Here is a 22,074-nt window from a genome sequence, read left to right on the forward strand (position 1 = left end):
TGCTCTTTTCTTTTTTCCACATTTTCAATGTGTTTAGATGAAGAGCTGATACAATGTTCCTTCAGCATTTGTCTTTGTTTTTTGTTTTTTTTTAGATTCTGCACTTAAAAGGGATGGTCCGATATACAAAGTAATTTTCATCCTAAATCCCAATCTATTTAATGCCATAATCTAAACTTATTTCTAGTACACTTGAATTAAATATTCCATACCGTTCCCTAACTGCACTGTTTTTTTCGTTTGTTTTTTGTTACTACTTCCTTTTTTGATGATGCTTTGTTTCAGAATCCCAGTGCATGCTGGGATATTCAAACAAAGCATCATCGGGGGCCAGAGGCTGTGGTGACTGCCATAGCCCGTACCCCCCTCCATGAAAAGAACCATCATCAGTGCCGCTCATTTCAGGGGCTAGGCTTGTCCCTGCGCGATGTGCACAATGACAGCTCGCTCTCTGTTGTCGACTCCTATCAGCAGTAACAAGCTGACAAGAGCGCACACTGCTAGTGTGTGTTCTAAAACTATCTGGCTTGCATAGACCAGCGCCGCCCCTGCAAGTAACGTCAGGAAAAAGTAAAAAAAAAAAAAAATAAATAAATAGTTAGTGTAGTATATTAGAAATTAGTTTTAGATTATAGCATTAAATAGATAAGTATTTAGGATGAAAATTATTTTGTATGTTTGATCACCCCTTTAAGGCTAAGTTCCTATGATAAGCACTTGGTGAACTTTTTTTTCTGCTTCGTCTTTTTGTGCGCAAATAAACTTAATGTCTTACAGTTCCAGCAACGTGTATGAGATTTATATAAATCTCCATGCCCACTTTTTTTTTTTTTTTTGCAGTGGAAACATAGTAAAAACAAATGTAATGGACATATGACTATATCAATAAAGTTTTATTGAGGCAATCAAAGCAAAGTAACAGGAAGTATCCTAAAGAAAGCAATTTTATTTAAAACATGACAGACTAAAAAGAGACAATGAAACCACGTCTGAAAGAACACTAAAACGTATGTAAAAAAAACCCCAAAAAAACGTAATGAATGAAAACACAAGAGACCTAATTTAGCTAGTGTTGTCAGACAGTTTTCATTGGATTCATGTACTTCTTCACCTATATGATGCTGACCAATAATAATCAGGCAGCAACACTCAAAGAAAAGAATATGTCCTCACCATAGCTTAGAGCAGATTTGTGTGTGTGTGTGTGTGTGTTGCATAATGACAGACAGCCCCGATCTCCTTGTCTAACCTCCTGCATGATTAGAAAGCACAAATGACTAAGGGCCCCGTCACACTAAGCGATGCAGCAGCGATCCCGACAACGATACGACCTGTCAGGGATCGTTGCTGCATCGCTAATACATCGCTGGTGAGCTGTCAAACAGGCAGGCTCACCAGCGATCAGGGGAGCAGCGATATCGTGGAAAGAATCGTTCCACGATGTCCTGCTCCCGTTACCAGCCTGCTGCAAGCAGGAGCAGGCTGGTAACTATGGTAAACATCGGGTTACTAAGTGCGCGTGTGCCCCTAGTAACCCGCTGTTTACCATGGATACCACTCTGCTACGGTGCGCGGGAGCCTCCGCGCACCGTAGCAGAGTGGTATCCATGGTAAACAGCGGGTTACTAAGTGCGCGCGTGCCCCTAGTAACCCGATGTTTACCATAGTTACCAGCCAGATCGTTGGTCCCGCTGGTCACACACAGCGATGTGTGCTGGCCAGCGGGAGGCCAATGACCAAAAAATGGTCCAGGACACTTTGCAACGATCAGCGACCTCACAGCAGGGGCCTGATCGTTGCAAAGTGTCACACACAGCGACATCGCTGGTGAGGTCGCTGGTGAGTCACCAAAACCGTGACTCAGCAGCGATATCGCTATGTGAGACGGGGGCTTAACACCTTTCAGATAACGTACCTGTGGAGGGAGACTCAGTGCAGCTGAGTTTAGCTGTATTACATTTCAAACCCTTTTGTCAGATCTCTTACCACAGTCACCTCTGCTGTACTACCATCCCCCAAACTGCTTGTCCAGAGATGAAAGCTAAAAGTGTCAGTACGCTGTCATGTCTGTTTACAACTTGTAATCACTCTGCAGGGAGGGCAAGCAGAGCAGGGTGTTTTTATATCTCACACAGGAATAGTCCCGAACATGTAGGTTACTCCTGTGTGAAATGTAGTGACAGCCCTAATCTCACTGCTGTGCTCAAGCAACTTGTAATTGCTCTGCAGACATAAGTGTGATTTACTGGCCCACTCAGTAATCAGAAGACCTGATAAGAGTTTGTAATGTGACACAACTAAACTCCGTTGTACCACACCTCACCCACACGGACACATGCAGGAAGTTAGATCGGGAGCTCAGGGCTCTATCATTGGTCTTACACACTGTGAAACCTGCTGTAAGCTATGGTGGGGGTGTGTTCTTCTTTGAGTGTTGCTGCCTGCTTATGATTGGTCAGCGTCACACAGGGAGACTTACACATCCCCAGTGAAAACTGTCTGACAGCCCCTTAACTTTTTTTTTTTTAACTGTGCTTAAATCTCCACACAGAAAGGAGAAATTAAAAAAAAAAAAAAAACTTCCACTATTACAATATGTGTCCAGGTCAATGTGAAAAGTTTGAGGAAAGGTCCTCTTTAAATATAAGACTTTGAGAGCACCAAAGAGGATGCAGCACTACAGCTCCTTCATTTTCAGAATCAGTGGCTTTCTAATCCCTGGTAACCTATGACCTCTATCATAAAGGGATGGCATATCCTAGATCAATGCCATCCTATTTACAAGACTAACTCTTTGAAAAAGACATTAAAGTTAGAATATGTTAACAACAGTGTGCAAAGGAGAAATACCATTTGTTGCCTCATTCTTTTCATGTTTTTCACAAAATGTATATATATTTTTTTTATAACACAGGTCTTCACAAAGCTATATAACTAAAGCTCTGGATGCCTTCAGTAAGTGTGTACAGACCCTTCAAGTATATATATATATTTTTTACTTGCCAGCTTTTCTACATTCACCGTTACTTGTGTTCTTACAGCAAAATCATTGAAGCTGTCTATAACCAAAGAAATGTTGCTGCTGAGCGTATCCATGGCTTATACAGGTAACAACATGCTTCATGTTCTTGAAATTGACCCGTTACTTTACTATAGATTTTGTTCACATGCTAATATACTACAACTGGCCAACGACGACCAATCCACTTTCCAGGAAACGGTTCATGTAGGAATGCTCGGACCTGACACCCATAATGTGGTGGTGCACCATCTTGTTGGAAAAACTCAGGGAACGTGCCATCTTCTGTGCATAAAGACGACAACACATCATCATGTAGCAATTTCAGATATCCAATGGAATTGAGTTTTCCATTGATGAAGAATGGCCCCACTATCTTTGTACCCCATATACCACACCATACCATCAAGATACGAGAAGTCTGCGGTCACTCCGACTGCAGAATTCTGAATCCTTACAGCGTGCATGCTGTCAAGATTCCCTGGTGTTGCTACCGAGTACGGGCGATCATGTGACTGCAAATATGCGATTTGTCTTCTCCCGTCGCATTCCGACTAGATGTACTCGGCCTTGCTCAATTCACTTGTCTCGAGTGAGGCTGACCACGTCTAGTTGTCACGTGACCGCATGTATGCAAATCCCTTTCACCGGCAACAGCGGCGAATCCGTGCAGTGTGCGCTCTTTAAGGATTCAGAAGTCACATGAAGTGACTGCAGACTTTCACCAGAAGACAAGACAGCCCCTTTAGCGTACTGGCCACTAGATGTCTTCCTTCTGTCTTACTTTGCTGTCTGCTGCCTGTTAAAAGGAAACCTGTTAGCATGAATTGGCTAACGATCAAAAAACTGGCTTTAAAATATAAATGTTCCACACTTTATAATGGTCGCACAGCAGTTGCTCACCGACTGACTATATTCCATATCGAGAAGCTGAACAAGTACCATATGTTGCGGATTAGAAGATGCACCCCAAATTTTGGGGAGGAAATTTTTTTTTTTTTTAGTAAAATTGGTGGTGCGTCTTATAGTCCACTTTTACAGTAGCTTACTGTGGGGGGTGTGGGGGGCCCAGGAGGCAGAGTCACTGCTGCGGGAAGCTAGCTGGTAGTGGGGCGATGCTCTGTGCCCCGGGCTGGAAGGAGGGGGTGTTCAGCGGTGCAAGGCTGCGGCAGGCTCTGGGCTTTCAGAAAATGTTGTGAGTCCTGGAATTTCTCATCCTTTTCACTGCTTTGGACTTTGGAAAAATGACCGCCGGAGGGGGCGCATGCGCAGATTGAGATCTCGGAATCTTCGCAGTGAAAAGGATAGTAAGTGCGGGGACCCCCAACATTTTTTGAAAGCCTGAAGCCTGCCGCATCCTCGCACTGTCAAACACCCCCTCCTCCCAGCCTGCGGTCGCCAGCATTGCCCCAATCCTGCCGCCGCCAGCTTCCCGCTGCCGTGACACTGCCTCCTGGGACCCCTATCCACCACAGCCGCTCTCCCCGGTAAGCTACATTTGGATTAAAAGATGCACCCTCATTTCCCCTATGCGTCTTATAATCCAAAAAATATATGGTAATTTTCTTCATAATTTATCAAAAATATTTCATCCAGTGTATATACAAATAATTTAATATCAATATATTCACCACTGTGAACAAAACATCGAGGCTGCAATATGGGCTTCAGCATACTTCTGAGCTGCAGAAAGATCCTCTGTGTGGGCTGTTCATTTCATGGAGGCGCTCATGCACACATGAACAGGAGGGCAGAGACTCTAACCAATGATGACGGAAACATACCTGCGGTGACCTTTTGGGGGACCTCCCCCTTTGTCAGAATTCCAGTTGTCCTTCTACAGTTTGACCGCTAGTGGCTGCTATTGTTCACCTTAATAATTGTGCTGCTATCCCATTCCTTACCACTGGAGGCTGCTTTTGTGTCCTGCAATTGCCCTTTACTAAGATGGCAGATTCTGAACTTGTGGAATCCATCTTGTTTTTTGTTTGGGCTTACGTAAAGCTGCATGGATCTCACTCATTGCTTGAGTATTGTATCTAGCTCTTAGCCTAGTTTCCAGTCTCCAAGCTCCTGAACATTATTACCTAGATTGTTCTCGCTGATCTATGGATTGTTTCCTACCACTCCTTTTGCTATCTAAAAGAACTTCTACTACCACTTGCTGTTCTGCTCTTGCTCCTTTGGCCACTGGTTTCCAGCAGTACTACGCTAGTATCGTAACACCCTTTCTCAAGCCATGAGAAAGGGGGAGGTCAGTTTCAGGTGATTAACAGGTCTCATGTACACACACGAGAGAGACCTATCAATCAACTAGAGCGGTGCAATGAGAAGTGGGCTGGATCTGTAAACTGTTTTCACTGCATTTCAGAGAAAAACATATCTAGCTGTGATACATGCTGCAAAGAAAAAAGTCGTATGAACCAGAAAATGGTACCACTGAAAGCTATATTTTGTCAAGTAAAAAATAAGACCTTATACAGCTACATTGACGGAAAATTTTTTTTTTTCCCATAACTTATGCAAAAGTCATAAAACCTATAGAAGTTTGGCATCTCCATAATCTACGCAATAAAGGTACCTTCTTAATTGTGTAACGCATGAATAGCGGAAAACTTAAAACAAAACCGGGAAGAAAAAAAAACTGCAGTTCTATTGCTTGTTTTTTCTGACCCCTTCCTAATCAGCTGCTCCTGGTGTCGTTGGGTGCCAGAGATGTTCAATTATGGAGTTTCACATTCCTTCGACACAATAGTAGCCGCGACCGGGTACTGCATATCCACCCCCTATTGGTTTGAATAAATGGCGGATGTGCAGTACCCTTGCCGCGGCCACTGTGCAGCTCCGTAACTGAGCAGTTAAGTCCCCTGCCGACACCAAGAACCGTTGACCGGCCGGAGTGTCTGATGTCGCACCCCCACCAATCAGACATTGATGACCTACTAAGGACAGATCATCAATGTTAAAGTCCTGGACAAGCCCCCTAGGGGGGTTAAGACTCCATACCTTTATTATGTTACTTCTGACACATTCGCTTTGTTTTACTATGTAGTAGAAAATGCAGCCTGGTTGTTTGGTTAATGTACCCAGCAATCTGTGCAATATACAGCAGCTAATTTGTGATGATTGCTGTACGTGGGTGGAAGGAGAGCGTTATTGTCGTTTACACAATAGGTAATGTTTTCTTCCACAATGTGTAAGGATTTTTTTTCTATTACAAAAAACAATAGCGCAGAAGCACAAAGCAGTTTGTTCATCCAATTTGATTTGATGTTTTGACATTCTAGTGAGTACACCGCTGAGCTTCACAGTTACAGGCACTGCTGTTCTTTCCCGTAGTACCAATATAACTTAATAAGGCTGAAAATCTCCTTCTTCATGAAGTCATATCTAGAGGTTAATGGGTTAGTCTATCTATGGAAATGTCATTTTTACTGCAAACCAGGTATGTGCAAGTTTCAGTGCTGGTACGCTTTTTTTTCTTTTTTTTAAGAGAAAAATCCTGATCATGGTGAACTTCTGGAAAGTCACACGTTTTGTGTCTACAGCTCCTTTGCAGACCTATGTGTATCCATGGGAACACACTAGAAGCAATCCTTTTTTAGTTGGAGCCTGCAGTCAAACTCTCTTCCCTCTCACCCCTACCTCTTGTTAGGCTGTGTGCCCACGTAGCGTTTTTCAAGCGTTTATGCTGCGGAATTTCCGCAGCATAAACGCTTGTGAAACGCTAGGTAATCCGCACCCCATGGTCCCCAAGGGGATTCCGCATGTTCTATGCACATGCTGCGGATTTTTGTGCAGCGTTTATGCTGTGTACAAAAATCCGCAGCATGTCATTTAATTTTGCGGAAGCGCAGGGGAACTCCCGCCATTGACTTGCATTGAGACGCATAGAAACCGCGACTGTACATTTGTACAAGCGGCTTCTATGCGTCTCTATGTGCGGATGGTACCCAGTTCTGGAGGAGAGGAGACTCTCATCCAGACCTGGGTACCATTGTACCTGTAAAAAAAGAATAAAATAACAAATAAAGTTTATACTCACCTGTCCGGCGTCTTCTCTCTGAATGCCGGCATCGCTTGAGGACCTGCGGTGACGTCACAGTCATGTGACCGCAGGCCCTTCACCGTTCTGTCTCGCGATATGCCGGCAGCCGGGAACCAGACAGGAAGCAGCGCTGCAGCCACGCCGGGCATCGGGGGTGAGTATAGCTTTATTTGTTTTAATTTTTACGGTTCACACTGTATAAATCCATGCTGTTTGCATGGATTTATATAGTGTGACCTAGTTGTCAAGCACTTTCCAAGTGATGCTATCGCCTGGAAAGTGCTTGTCAATCTGCATGCGGAAACGCATGTGGATCCGCATGTATTCTGCAGGAAAAACGCATGCGTTTTTTCTGCCAGGGAGATGCAGAAATGCTGCAGAAATTTTCTGCTTCATTTCTGCATCGTGGGCACATAGCCTTAACCTGCTGAATGCCTTTTAGCAATAATTCCAGGACAAACGAAAGTGATGATGAATTCCTTTCACTTTTTGTAATGTATAAAAAAAAAAAAAAAAAAAAAAAAAAAAATGGGTGCAAAGACAGACATTATATCCAGAGCATATATGCCAAACTCTGGCCTGTCTGTCAAATCTGACCCTCAGGGCGGTTTTATTTGGCCCGCGACACCAGAAACACCACCTCTATATGAGGCCATTATACTGTATGGAGGACTGACTGTGTGGGGCCCATTACACTGTATGGAGGACTGTGACTGTGTGGGGCCCATTACACTGTATGGAGGACTGTGACTGTGTGGGGCCCATTACACTGTATGGCGGACTGTGACTGTGTGGGGCCCATTACACTGTATGGCGGACTGTGACTGTGTGGGGCCCATTACACTGTATGGCGGACTGTGACTGTGTGGGGCCCATTACACTGTATGGCGGACTGTGACTGTGTGGGGCCCATTACACTGTATGGCGGACTGTGACTGTGTGGGGCCCATTACACTGTATGGCGGACTGTGACTGTGTGGGGCCCATTACACTGTATGGCGGACTGTGACTGTGTGGGGCCCATTACACTGTATGGCGGACTGTGACTGTGTGGGGCCCATTTCACTGTATGGCGGACTGTGTGGGGCCCATTACACTGTATGGCGGACTGTGTGGGGCCCATTACACTGTATGGCGGACTGTGTGGGGCCCATTACACTGTACACTGGTTGACCCGCGACTTTGTCCAAGGTTTTCATTTTGATCCTCTGAGTATTTGAGTTTGACATCCCTGCTTTAAAGGGTGATCATTGCACATGTTTCTTTACCTTTTCATAGAAACCAATTGGAGAAAGAACATTACTCCCAGAGTGGTGGGCACACACATGCATGGGCTGGACCCCAACCAATGTGACCAGGAAATTGATGCTTTGACAGCATATGGCACTTTCCATCTCCACTGCAAAGGGAGAGGGTTATCAATTTAGTGCAAGACAAAGTAAAGCAGTTGCTCTTAGCAGCCAATCAGACTTGGAAAATGATGCCACCAGCCTTATTGGTGGCCACTTTCTTCCCCTTTGCTTTAATTGAATGTTCCTCATTATTTTTTCGGTGTCATTTCTTGTCCCCTTCTTTCATCCTGTCTGAATATAAATCCCAGCTGTCATAGAGAAGGAGGTAATCGGATGCAAAAGCAACTTTTGTACATCTGCGATTACTGTCTGACTTTTATCTTTGTGTAACATCGGAGTGAAAGGGAAAAGCACAGACTTGCTGTACAATTACTTTTTAATGCTCTTTCTTTCCTGCAAATGATTGTAGTGGAGAATGGCACAGCAGGCGGCCGGATATTGATTATCGCCACCTACAGGGCAGCCTCCGCCTTCAAAGCAGCGTCCGTAACATCATCAAATACTCCAAGGGTTGTAAGCACCAAGCCGGCTAGAGATTAGCTCGCTGCAAAGGAGCATCGCTAAAAGGCGGATGAGTCCCGTAACCCTGATTCTCTCACATTGCCGAGTCTTAATGGATACCTGTGAGGTTGTTAGGTTTCAGAAGGAACTTTTTTCCCTGCACAAGCTGCTAACAAGATATTTAATGTAACAGACAGAGGCCACTAGGCTAATAGAAAAAGCGGCACAGCCAGTGCGATGGGAGGGCAGACGTCTATGTGGAAAATGGTCATCTTCACAATCCATTACTCACCGCTTGTAATGAGGAGGCAGATTACAAGGAAGACAGGAAATGTTCTTGCCTTTGAAGCATCTAATACGGCACGGCTAAAACTGTTTTCTCCCAAAATAGTTATACTTTTGGATGTTGCATTTGCCTATCATGAAATAAATTTTTTTTTAGTTATATCTTGGAGGTTATATCCTTTTTTTTTTCTTTTTTTTTTTGCTTACTGCTCCATCATGACAAGTTGTGCTCTGTCTAGATGCTGAAATTACATTATATGGTTCCTATTTATTGGTTGGGAATAGAAATATGTAATTAAGTGATATAAACATCTAGTTCCTTATCTAGAAAAACAGAGGGAAGAGAAGACTGGGAATTCAGATTTTATGTGTTATAATGGTTTTTATCAACTTCATTTTTTGGCAAAATGTTAGTACAAAGTCAACAGAAATTAATTCTTATAATAAATATGCAATGCCTCGAGAAAGTATTCATAACCCTTGAAGTTTTCCACATTGCACCCACAAACTTAAATGTATTTTATTGGGATTTTATGCCAACACAAAGTAGCAAGTGTTTGTGAAGTGTAAAGGAAATAATATACGGCTTTCTAATTAATTTAAAAATCTAAATCTGAAAATTGTGACGTGCATTTGTATTCAGTGTAGTCTGATATCCCTAAATAAAATCCAGAGTGACCAATTGCTTCCAAAAGTAACATAATTAGTAAATTGAGTCCAGCTGTGTGTAATTTATTCTCAGGATAGCTACAGCTGTTCTATGAAGACCTTCTGTTTGTTTGAGAACATTAGGGATCAAACAGCATCATGAAAACCAAGGAACACACCAGACAGTTCAGGGATAACGTTGTGGAGAAGAGTAAAGCAGGGTTAGGTTATCAAAAAGTAGCCCAAGCTCTGAATTTCGTACGGAGCCGTGATCAATCCATCATCCAAAAATGGGAGGAGTATGGCACAACTGCAAACCTACCAAGATAAGGCCGTCCACCTAAACGGACATCCCAAGCAAGGAGAGCACTAATTAGAGAGCTGCAGAGATCCACAGCTCAGGTGGGAGAATCTATCCACAGAACCACTATTAGTCCTACTCCACAAATCTTACCTTTTATAGCAGAGTGGCCAGAAGAAAGCTATTTTTGATATTTAGCCATTAGAAGTCCCGTTTGCAGGTTGAAAAAAAGCCACGTAGGGGACAAAGTTAGCATGTGGAAGAAGGTGCTCTGGTCAGATGAGATCAAAATAGAACTTTTTGGGCTAAATGCAAAACGCTATGAGTGGCAGACAACTAATGCTGCACATCACCCTGAAAACACCATCCCCACATTCATGCATGGTAGTGGCAGCAACATGCTGTGGCGATGGTTTTCTTCAGCAGGATGAGGCAGGGAAGTTGGTCAGTTGATGGAAACAGTGATGGAGCTGAATACAGGGCAATTCTGGTGGAAAACCTGTTAGAGGTTGCAAGAGTAACAAACCGGTACATAGGGAGAGAGGACCCTACCCATGAGGGCTTATAAATGAATAAACTGAATGATGGATACAGGTGGTGATGGGTAGCAAGTTAGGAGTACTTGATGATAATAATGAGTTCTTCAAAGCGGACAACCCTATTGATCCCTTCCTGAATTGGAGATTTTTCACTTTTGGAATTCCGTTTTTTTTTTCTTCTCTGTAACTTTTTTTTTTTGTATGTCTACATAGCCTTATAAGGGCTTGTTTTTGCGGGATGAGATGTAGTTTTGATTGATACCATTCATTTTATTATACAATGTGCTAATAAACAGGCCAAAAAACAGGCAAAAAAATCCAAGTGCTGTGAAATGGTGAAAAACACTTCACTTTTTGGTTTTGCCTAGTGCACCCTGTCTTTATTCCATTCCGTCCTGATAGTGGGCGTTCAGCTGGTCGAGTTTGCGCAGTTCCTGTCATCATAAGAGGTCTCCCCAACTCCCCCACCCCAAGTGTACACAACATAATCTCCCTCATACAAGTCTGACAGCTCAGACTGGAATGGAATAATGCCAGGGGGCACGAGGGAGCATACTTCAGAAGATAAAAGCTTGGTATTTATTGAATGCAGCATAATTTTTTTAATAAATGTAAATTACAAAGCCATTTATTTCCACATTTTCTGCTTGGTTAAAAGTATTCATGGTGGCACAACCCCTTTTTAAGTGATAAATTCTGAAATTTGTTACGGGGATAAAAAAAAATTGTGTCACCAGTAACTATATTTTTCCGTTGATGAAGCTATATGAGGTTTTCCTTCTGCATGGAGAGTTGATATATTTTATTGATGCCATCTTGGGGTACACATAATGTTTTGATAGCTTTTTATTGCATATTTTAGGGAGGCATGGTCACTAAAATAAATTCTGAAATTTAGATTTTTTTTTTTCCTCTTAATGAAGGAAGAGGGTGTATGATTTGAATTTTACAACTTATTTTTTAGTCTCCTTAGTGGATTTGAATCTAGGAGCGGTATATTTCACTTAACAAAAAGGTAAAGACAGCTCACCTGTGTGGTTGATAAATGGAGCATGGAAGAACGTTCTGAAACATGGTGAATAGCCAAAAGAAATTGGTATCCAGCTCCAAGTAAAAACATGCGTTTAATTAGTCTGTTAAAATTTACATCCATGAGAAAAAGGCATGGGGGATAGGTGAACAGTGCAGTTTATTGCAGTATGTATTTAAAATATGTTCTCCTATGAATCCCAGCTACATGCTGGGCTTCACAGGAGAATAAAGATGGCAGCCATGGGAGCCATTAGCAAGGCCAGTGGGAGCTTGTGCACATGCACACCAGTAATCTCACTATTTAAATACCGCTTTCAGTGATTGACAGAGGCATTTAAATAGAAGTGAGTGGAGCAAGCTCCAGCTGCCGCTGTTACAGGAAGATCCAGGCTCTGGTAAACAGCGGCATCTCCAAGGTATGGTGTGTGCTCAGCTTCTCTGCCTGCTCCATAATCCGACATGTGATACACTGGTACAGGTGCATCTCACTAAATTAGAATATCATCAAAAAGTTAATTTATTTCAGTTCTTCAATACAAGAAGTGAAACTAGTATATTATATAGTCATTACAAACAGAGTGATCTACTTCAAGTGTTTTTCTGTTAATGTTGATGATTATGGCTTACAGCCAATGAAAACACAAAAGTCATAATCTCAGTAAATTAAAATAATTAACAAAAGATACCTGCAAAGTCTTCAGATGTGTTTTAAAAGGTCCCTTAGTCGGTTTCAGTAGGTTCCACAATCATGGGGAAGACTGATGACTTGACAGATGTCCAGAAGGCAGTCATTGACACACTCCACAAGGTCCCAGAGTTCCAATTTTCATTGGAAATGAAGGTCCCAGAGTCTGGGGGAAGAGTGGAGAGGAACACAATCCAAGCTGTTTGAGGTCTCGTGTGAAGTTTCCACAATCACTGATGGTTTGAGGAGACATGTCATCTGCTGGTGTAGGTCCACTGTGTTTTATCAAAACCAAAGTCAGCGCAGCCGTCTACCAGGAAATTTTAGAGCACTTCATGCTTCCCTCTGCCGATAAGCTTTTTGGAGATGGAAATTTAATTCTCCAGGAGGACTTGGCACCTGTCCACACTGCCAAAAGTACCAATACCTGGTTTATAAACAACAGTATCAATGGGCTTGATTGGCCAGCAAACTCGCCTGACCTTAACCCCATAGAGAATCTCTGGGGTATTGTCAAGAGGAAGATGAGAGACCCCAGACCCAACAATGCAGACGAGCTGAAGGCTGCTATCAAAGCCACCTGGGCTTCCATAACACCTCAGCAGTGCCACAGGCTGATCGCCTCCATGCCACGCCACATTGATGCAGTAATTGATGCAAAAGGAGCCCTGACCCAAGTATTGAGTGCATTTACCGAACATACATTTCAGTAGGCCAACATTTCAGATTTTAAAAACATTTTTCCATCTGTTATGCAGTGTTCTAATTTACTGAGATAATGACTTTTGTGTTTTCATTGGCTGTAAGCCATAATCATCAACATTAACAGAAATAAACACTTGAAATAGATCACTGTGTTTGTAATGACTCTATATAATACATGAGTTTCACTTTTTGTATTGAAGAACTGAAATTTTAACTTTTTGATGATATTCTAATTTAGTGAGATGCACCTGCAAGTTGCATGTCGGGAAGGGATTAAGGGGTATTTCCATCTTTGACATTCATGACATACCAATAGGTGCCTCTTTGAGAAACACCAATATAATTAAAGGGGTTGTCCACTACTATTTAAAAATATGCCAAAGCATTTTTATGATGAAAAGCAGTTTCTTTGTAATTACCTCCCTCTGCTTTTTCTGCCTGTGAGCGGCGCTTTCACTGGCCGCTCACGTGCATCATGTGACCCCCGGCTGCTGCTGGCTCTGACATCTGCTGACATCACGACAAGTCCAGGCTGCAGCCGGGGGTCTCTTTTCCGCGTTCCACGGTGGCTGCTGGGTTGTGGGTGGGGTTATGCCCGTGCGTCATACCCAGCATATGGGAAAGCACGCGGTGGATGCTGGGTGATTGCGGGAGGATAACCCCCCCCCCCACACACACACAACTCAGCAGCCACCGCAGGGACCCCAGTACTGAGTCACGCCTCAATAGACGGGATGTCAGCGGGGGGGGGGGGGTCACGTGCTGCCTGTGAGCGGCCAGTAATAGCGCCGCTCACAGGCCGAAAAGGCAGAGGGAGGTAATTATAAAGAAGCTTCTTTTCATCATGAAAACGCTTTGGCATATTTTAAATAGTAGTGGACAACCCCAAGTAATGAATCGGAAGAAAGACTGGATGGGGACACCTGGAAAGAGTTCAAAAAGTACCCTGCATAAATAATCATTACATACCCCGGACGTATGCCAGATGAATAGCAAAAAATGTCATAATTACCCAATGTCCATAATAAACCATTTCAAAACCCTTTCAAGACTGTCTGTTAACTGGGACAAGTCTTCCCTTATGACAGTAGGCCCCAAACCACCTAACTATGAATCTCTATGAATCTCTATCTGGCCAGTTAAAAATGGTGACGTCATTCAAATAAGTGAAAAAAAATAGTGCTAAATATTTTACAGATGCTAACCCGGTTATAACAGAAAACTAACGCATGGTGTAAACGTGCTCTCTGCATTTGGAAGGGCCAATTTAACCAAAATGATTTGTATGCCGCCAGCTTTATATGTGTTGCATAATGCACCAATATGGCTGCCTCTGTATCTTCTATAAGATTAATAGTACATTCTGTGATCTGATATGGAAAAAAAGAAATCCCCTAGGATTAAATTAGAAACCTTGCATAAACCTAAGATTAATGGAGAATTAGTGATGCCTGATCCCTATCTGTATTATTTCTTCACAACTACAACATTTACCGTAATAGGCTGGGGTGTGGAAGATGCAGCCCCTTCCTCCTCAATATTTATATTAAGACATATGTTAAAAGCAGGGCTGTGGAGTCAGAATCGGAGTCGGTATAAAATGGACCAACTCCACCTCCTAAAATATATAATAAATTGGGTACAGTAGTTCAATGCAGTTTGTGGGGAATAATTTTCCATAAGAGTTTGGGAAAGTTATGAAATGTCCTATAAATGTCTGTCCTATTCCTGATCTAAGGATCTAGACTTTTAGCTGAGATGAATCTGTGCTACAGTAAATTTATCACTTAAACATGAGCCGTGTATGAGGGAGTCGGAGTCGCGGAGTGGGAGTTGGAGGTTTGGCTTACTGACTCCACAGCCCTTGTTAAAAGGATATAATCTATGTCTATGTCAAATGATAGATTCTGGGAGTTTTTTTTTTTCTGATCAACGATAAAACCTACCCCTCTGACAATGGTCTGTAGACCAAATCCAGAATAAGGCTATGTGCCCACGATGCAGAAATGAAGCGGAAAATTTCCGCTTCATTTTTGCATCTCCTTGCAAGAAAAAACACGTGTGGAATTTAACACACGCTTTTGACATGCGGAATTGCCATGCGTTTTTGTAATGCATTGAGTAGGCAATTCCGCATGCATAAACGCACAAATAATGGACCTGCTGCGGATTTTTCCGCACATAAAATCCTCTGCGGAAAATTCCGCAGCATGGGCACAGAAAATGCGGATTGTCATTGGGGACCATGGGGCACGTATTGCCAAGCGTTTTTCAATTGTTTCCGCAGCAGAAATTATATAAAGAAGGGCACTTTAAAACTTTTGAAATATTTAGACAGGAATTTGACTTGCCGAATAATAGGTTCTTTCAATATTTGCAACGAAGACCTGCATGTATGGTGCAAGCCAAAACTACCCTGTTGACTCCATCGGTGACTGCCTCGTTTACTGATATGGTGATGACTGGAGGTAGTACGAAAGGAGCTATATTGCTGCAATACAAGTGCCTCCTTGAAGCTAGACTTGAAAAAGGATCTTGCCCCTTTAAATACAAGTGGCAGAATGATTTTGGCCCTTTTTTAAATGGTGTATGGGATGAAATGGAGGAAGATATACCAAGGATAGCTGATGGTGAGTCCCACAAACAAAGTTAATTTTAATCCATAGATATTGGAATCAAAATAAGTTCCATGATTGGATATGTTTTGAAAAAAAATGTCCCTGTGCTGAGATAATCTTATAAATGTGCCCCTCCTGTGTACTGTGTAATGGTTGTGTCTGACTGTGCAGGAACATGGTCTGATCATACCACAGCTCCTGGGCAGGGGAGGATGGAAAAGAGATTATACAGCTATTACAGCAGGGGATCACAGCTGATTCTTCCTATGAGGTAAAACATTACTTAAAAATAATGTAAATGTTTTACCTCACAAAAAGAATCAGATGTGATCTCATGCTGTCCTGTCTGTTAAGAGTGCAGAGCATGTAGGAAAAAAACAATGTATGTTACTAATACTTATCTGGGAAGAGATAAATGGTTGGGTTTAAAAGATTGCGATTTACAACTTTATTGAAGCCGTGTATGGACATTGGGGTGAGGGTGAGAAATGGGTGGGGTTGGGGAGGTGGGATTTCTTTGTTCAAGTGTTTTAAAGTGTAATCGCTGTTTTTAATTTTTATTTTATAAAGCAATAATACTTATGAAAATAAGAAACTTTGTTACCTATCTTATCAGAGACATTCACTTCTTTCTCCTCCTGGACTGATCATTCTCTATTCACAGGTAAAATTTGTATTACGTGAAAACAGACTTCCATTACTGAGATGAGACATAACTGTTGGTTGTGATAAGATTATATGTAAAGGGGAGAGAGGAGGAAGAGGAGGGAGAAGCAAGAGACAGCTCTTCATTTCTCCTCCTTTCTACATAGAATCTTGGGAGATGACAGGTTGTTTTTTTTTTTTTTATACGATTCCATGTACAAAGGAGAGGAGGAGGGAAGAGCTCTGTCTTTTCTTTCTTCCTTCCTTCTTCTCTCCCCTTTACATAGAATCTTTTGAGCACCAACTGTCCTTTTATCTCAGTAACAGAAATGTCTATCTTCACTGAGTACAGATTTTTCCTGTGAATTGAGAATTTTGTGAATAAATTATAAGTCCAGGAGGAGAAGGAAGCGGATTTCTCTGATAATGTATTACAAAGTAGTTTATAATGTCTACTGTTGTTTTATAAAATAAAAATTAAAATTACAATTACTTTTTAAATGTTTTAAATATTTTCTTTTCTGGAAAATGGCATATGAAAATGTATCTGATTAAAAAAAATGTAATGATTAGAAGATAAATAAGGAGGGTCTAGAGTTGTGGGAAGTATGGCATGGGACAGATCCACATACTAGGAGTGATTTAAGAGCCAGATACGCCACCCACTAATAGCAATGTATGGACTACATAAAAATTGTAGCCATAATACAAACTCCATTAATGGGTTTGACCAGAAAAGAAATAGTAAGTATTACCATGCAGGAAACTAGGAACCCTCCGCTCCTGATGCACGTTTCGCTAGAAATGCTTCATCTGTGAGTAGAGTAGGCATGCCTTTTTCACAACATGTAATGAGGAAATCCTCTATTTTTTATAAATGAATGGTATATGTAAAAAACTTTTAATTGCTGACCTAAATTGAATGCAATATAATATTAAAAAAAAAATGTTAAGTAATGATTGATGCAGTCAAAAGGATGCCATGCTTAATTTTTAATAAATCATGTCTCTTACCATTTCAGGTTTTGAGCTCACTTTTTACTCCGGTGTGTTCGGTACTTGTATAGGAGCCATCAACTGGTTTGGAACGGATGCCAAGAGTCTCATTGGACTATCGGGAATATTTGTTGGATTAGGGGAAGTTTTAGGTTGTTCCTCATTTATATTCCTCATTTATTGCATATCTCACTGCAATTTCCATCTTGTTTAATATTGTCCATTTATTTCCAGGTGGAACGATCTTTGGATTGCTGAGTAAAAATAGTCGTTTTGGCAGAAATCCGGTGTTCCTTCTGGGCCTTGTAGTTCACTTTTTGGCATTCTACTTGATATTCCTCAGTGTTCCAAATGATGCCCCTGTTGCCTCTGGTGATGGAACATACAGTCGTGCTTTTGTAGACCCGAGGTATCAGAAACTAAAATGGTCCAAAATGGTATCCAAAAATTTCTATATGGCTCCTACACCTGGATATAGAAATTCACATGTGCAATTGAGGCAGTCTGATATCATAGTAACAACCATAGCGGCTAGATTGTGTTCTGTATAAAAATAATTGTAGAGGCAATGCATGGCCAATATGGCTTCCAGTAGATAGACCGCCACAATCTACTGATAACTGCTTAGGAGATGTCTTGATGAGACCACCGCTTTTAAAAGTCATTCTGCTCCCATATTTTAAAAATTAGGGGCAAATATATTTCTTATTGACTCATAGCTGTACTTTAAAAATGGATTATCGTATGAAAACGGCAGCAGTGAAGAATGAAACTGGTACTGCGGGCCCGCTGTTATGGCAGGGGGAAGCAAATTTGCCAATACATTTTTTTTCCTTGCAGACCGTATGTAGTAGTATATGGCAAGTGTTGAAAAATAGGGATGATGTTGTAATGGTCAAGTCTGCCAAAATACAGGTGCTTCTCACAAAACTGAGATAATGCCTTTTGTGTTTTCATTGGTTGTAAGCCATAATCATCAACATTAACAGAAATAGACACTTGAAATAGAGCACTGTTTGAAACTCATATTATATAGAGTTATTACACTTTTTGAATTGAAGAACTGAAATAAATTAACTTTTTGATGATCTAATTTTGTGAGAAGCACCTGTAGGTGCTTCTTTTAGATAGAGACTTTGTTCTGGCTCCTATTGGGTGAACTGGAGTGGGCAAGGTGGCTAGAGATTGCCAGCTTTTTTTGATGCTAGTCACCTCTCCTAGATGTACATTTTCATCATGACAGCTGATCTTTTGGGTGCTGTCCGTGCATCTGTCAGATCAGTGGTAGCAGTTGGGCTGCAATGCTTAGCTCTGCTCCTGTTGGGACTGAAGCTAGCTTAGATTTCATCTGTTTTACTTCCTTTATGGGCCTTTTTGTTGCATCTTCCTGTGCCGATGGGTTGCTGGAGCAGCCTAAAGGCCCCGTCACACTTAGCGACGCTGCAGCGATCCCGACAACGATACGACCTGTCAGGGATCGTTGCTGTGTCGCTATGTGGTCGCTGGTGAGCTGTCAAACAGGCAGGCTCACCAGCGATCAGGGGAGCAGCGACATCGTGGAAAGAATCTTTCCACGATGTCCTGCTCCTGGTTACCAGCCTGCTGAAGCAGGAACAGGCTGATAACCATGGTAAACATCGGGTTACTAGGGGCACACACGCACCTAGTAACCCGCTGTTTATCATGGTTACCACTCTGCTACGGTGAGCGGGAAGTTACCGCTCACTTTAGCAGGCTCGAAACCATGATAAACAGCGGATTACTAAGTGCGCGTGTGCCCCTAGTAACCCGATGTTTATCATGGTTACCAGCCTGATCGCTGCTCCCGCTGGTCACACACAGCGATGTGTGCTGACCAGCGGGAGGGCAACGACCAAAAAATGGTCCAGGACATTCTGCAGCGATCAGCGACCTCACAGCAGGGGCCTGATCGCTGCAAAGTGTCACACATAGCGACATCGCTGGTGAGGTCGCTGTTGCGTCACCAAAACCGTGACTCAGCAGCGATCTCGCTATGTGAAACAGGGGCTTTACAATGGTCCCCGGCTGTCATCTCTGCGCCTAAAAGGATGCTTATCAGTTGATGTATTTCACTGTGCAATATGAGCAATCAGTCCCCTACAAGCTCAAGTGCCAGACCAAAAATTAAAAAAAATAAGTTTTTATAAATAATAAAATGCTACAATTCCCCAAAATTATTTCCCATTAATAATATAAATATTTTTATTTTGTGAAAAAAGTATGCTGATCACGCCATTTTACCCGTAGAGGTATTGAACTTCTTAAACAGAAAGGCAAAATTGTCTTTCCCTCTGTCTCTTAAAGGATGGAATGAAAGGCGGTCAAAGTCACAAATAGCCCAATATAAAAACATCAGCTCATCTAACAAAAAACAAATCCTCCCCCTGCTCCGTCCCCAGAAAACAAAAAAAAATTGCTCTCAGTAGACGGAGGCACAAAAAAAAATGATTATGCAAAATTAATAGAAAAGAAACTGTAAAAATGAAAATGTGATCGCTCCTTAATTGTGCTCAGCTGAAGAATAAGTTTAAAATGTCATTTTATACTGTGCCGAACGTCAAAATTTATAAAACAAGCCTAAAAAATTGCTTTTTTTTTTTTTTTGCATCTCCCCTTCTACTCAAAAAAAAAAATAAAAAAAAATAAAAAAAATTGAATCATTAAATTATAAATACTCCAAAATGGCTCCATCGAAAAATACAACTCACGCAGAAAAAGCAAGATCTTACATGGCCATATTGACTGAATAAATGAATGTTACAGCTTTTGGAATATGACACTGAAGATTTTTGGGGGAAAAAAAAGAAAAATGTTAGGGTCCTGAAGGTGTAAAATGTGTGTCCTTAAGGGGTTAAATCGCGAAATACTAGTTCTATAATTGACCTAATGGACTTTTTGTGTCGCACACAGACTGCATGAGGTGCAGATGCAGCTCTTAGGGTCTCGTTTGGTTTTTAGTCAAAAGCGATAAAAATGTAAAAAGTTGGTAGATGTTGGAGAGCATTTATCCTGCGATAGGACCTAGTGCAGCACTGCCGTGCAGACTGCAGGGGTCACTATTTCACTTTCCTGAGAATGTCCAAGGGCTGGCTTTCATAGACATCTCTAGGAAGACGATGACAACATAGGCTCCTGCCAGATCCTGAATAGAACAGGCAGCAAAACAATATAATTATAGCCGTGTCTGTAATGAAGCCATAAAAGCTCCGAACTGTGCAAACTCTTAAACACCATATCATTAAAGGGTCCCTGTGCCTTTTAATGAGCAAGGTTATATGTGATCGTATGACTGCACATGTCAATGTTGCATCCCTTCTTTTCTTCCAGTAAAGCCCTGGCCATCTTCTGCAGCTTTCTCCTGGGGTTTGGTGATAGCTGTTTCAATACCCAGCTCCTGAGCATATTGGGGACCTTATATGCAGATGACAGTGCACCTGCTTTTGCAATCTTCAGATTTGTACAGGTAAAAATCTACAAGAAAATATGACTTAGTACGTGTACATTTTCTCATCTGTTACTTCTTTACCCTTGCCTGAGCTAACAAGATTTTACATATACTGTAAAAAATATTCATAAGTCTGTAAAGTGGACCTATTACCTGCTTTCTTTCCTCCAACCAGTACTTGGAATCCACGCAGCTCACAATCAGTCCCATAATGCATATGTAAATGATTAGCGATGTGGTCACTGGGAGTTTCAGGACCAGTAAGAATTTAGCGTCTTTGAGTCTCTCATGCAATTCTGGTTGCTTGACCTAAGAATGTACCCAACTGGCTGGTACAAGGATTTGGCATGTGAATCAGTGGGCTGGAGGACGCATGAGACGCTCACGAATATGCTGGACTCCTGGTCCCAGCGGGCGTACCTCGGGTGTGCAAAGATATTTGTGTTTTGTTAGGTGAGATCATTAGTGGGGGCTAACTTGTATTGCAGCATGTACATTGCAGTGGGGAAGAAAGAAGGTCTACTAGAAAAACAAAGTATGAATTATTCATTCATTTTCTGGCATTCAATATTATGCAAAAATGCTCTCTACACTGAATTTGGTTTAGGTCCTGGCTGGTAAGGAAAAATAAGACTGAGGCCAAAACCCAGCGCTGGATCATAGATGACCTGGGTTTTTATTTAACTCCTGGTTCGACAGGACTAGCTGTAGGACAGTCAGTGGACTTTGGAAAACAAACTTAGTATGTTCATCTCATCCTTAGCCTTGTTGATTAAACTAATGAGCTGTCTGATCTTTGTTGTCCTGCCCTCAATGCTCTCATTGGCATGTTCAAGATAAAGAAGAAAGCAGATATCTTGAAATGGTTGAACCTCTGCCTTTTATCTATGCATTAAAGAGACTGTCACCAGCTTTATGCTGCCCCATCTAAGAACCGCATACAGTAGGGACAGATTCTGATGCCGTCAGTGTCACTTACTGGGCTTTTTGCTGAAGTTTTGATAAAACATGTTTTATCTTCTGCAGCTTGGCTAGTCTTCTCAATGATGTGCCCCTGCTTTGTAGTCATCAATATTCATCAACTCTGGCTTTACTGTCCCCCACCCATCCCCTACTAATGGCTGGTAACTTACTTCCTATGCACAATGCTGTCATTCGGTGTGTGTGTGGGGTTAGACACAGCTTATCAGGGAGAAGACTAGCAGATTAAACTAGTGATAAAAACTACAGCAAG

General features: G+C 41.9%; 1 protein-coding gene across 1 annotated transcript in view; it reads left to right on the forward strand.

The window, feature by feature from the left end:
- MFSD11 (major facilitator superfamily domain containing 11) overlaps nucleotides 1–22,074 on the forward strand; it is a 59,679-nt gene that overhangs the window by 32,769 nt on the left and 4,836 nt on the right. The window contains exons 9-13 of the mRNA XM_073683974.1: nucleotides 2,915–2,955; nucleotides 3,042–3,107; nucleotides 17,401–17,526; nucleotides 17,609–17,783; nucleotides 20,723–20,858. Of these exons, the coding sequence (XP_073540075.1) occupies nucleotides 2,915–2,955; nucleotides 3,042–3,107; nucleotides 17,401–17,526; nucleotides 17,609–17,783; nucleotides 20,723–20,858 (544 nt within the window). The remainder of the gene's footprint in view (nucleotides 1–2,914; nucleotides 2,956–3,041; nucleotides 3,108–17,400; nucleotides 17,527–17,608; nucleotides 17,784–20,722; nucleotides 20,859–22,074) is intronic.

Source organism: Phyllobates terribilis, unplaced genomic scaffold (assembly GCF_046119375.1).
Source record: "Phyllobates terribilis strain yellow unplaced genomic scaffold, ASM4611937v1 Scaffold_5__5_contigs__length_657084704, whole genome shotgun sequence".
Taxonomy (NCBI): domain Eukaryota; kingdom Metazoa; phylum Chordata; class Amphibia; order Anura; family Dendrobatidae; genus Phyllobates; species Phyllobates terribilis.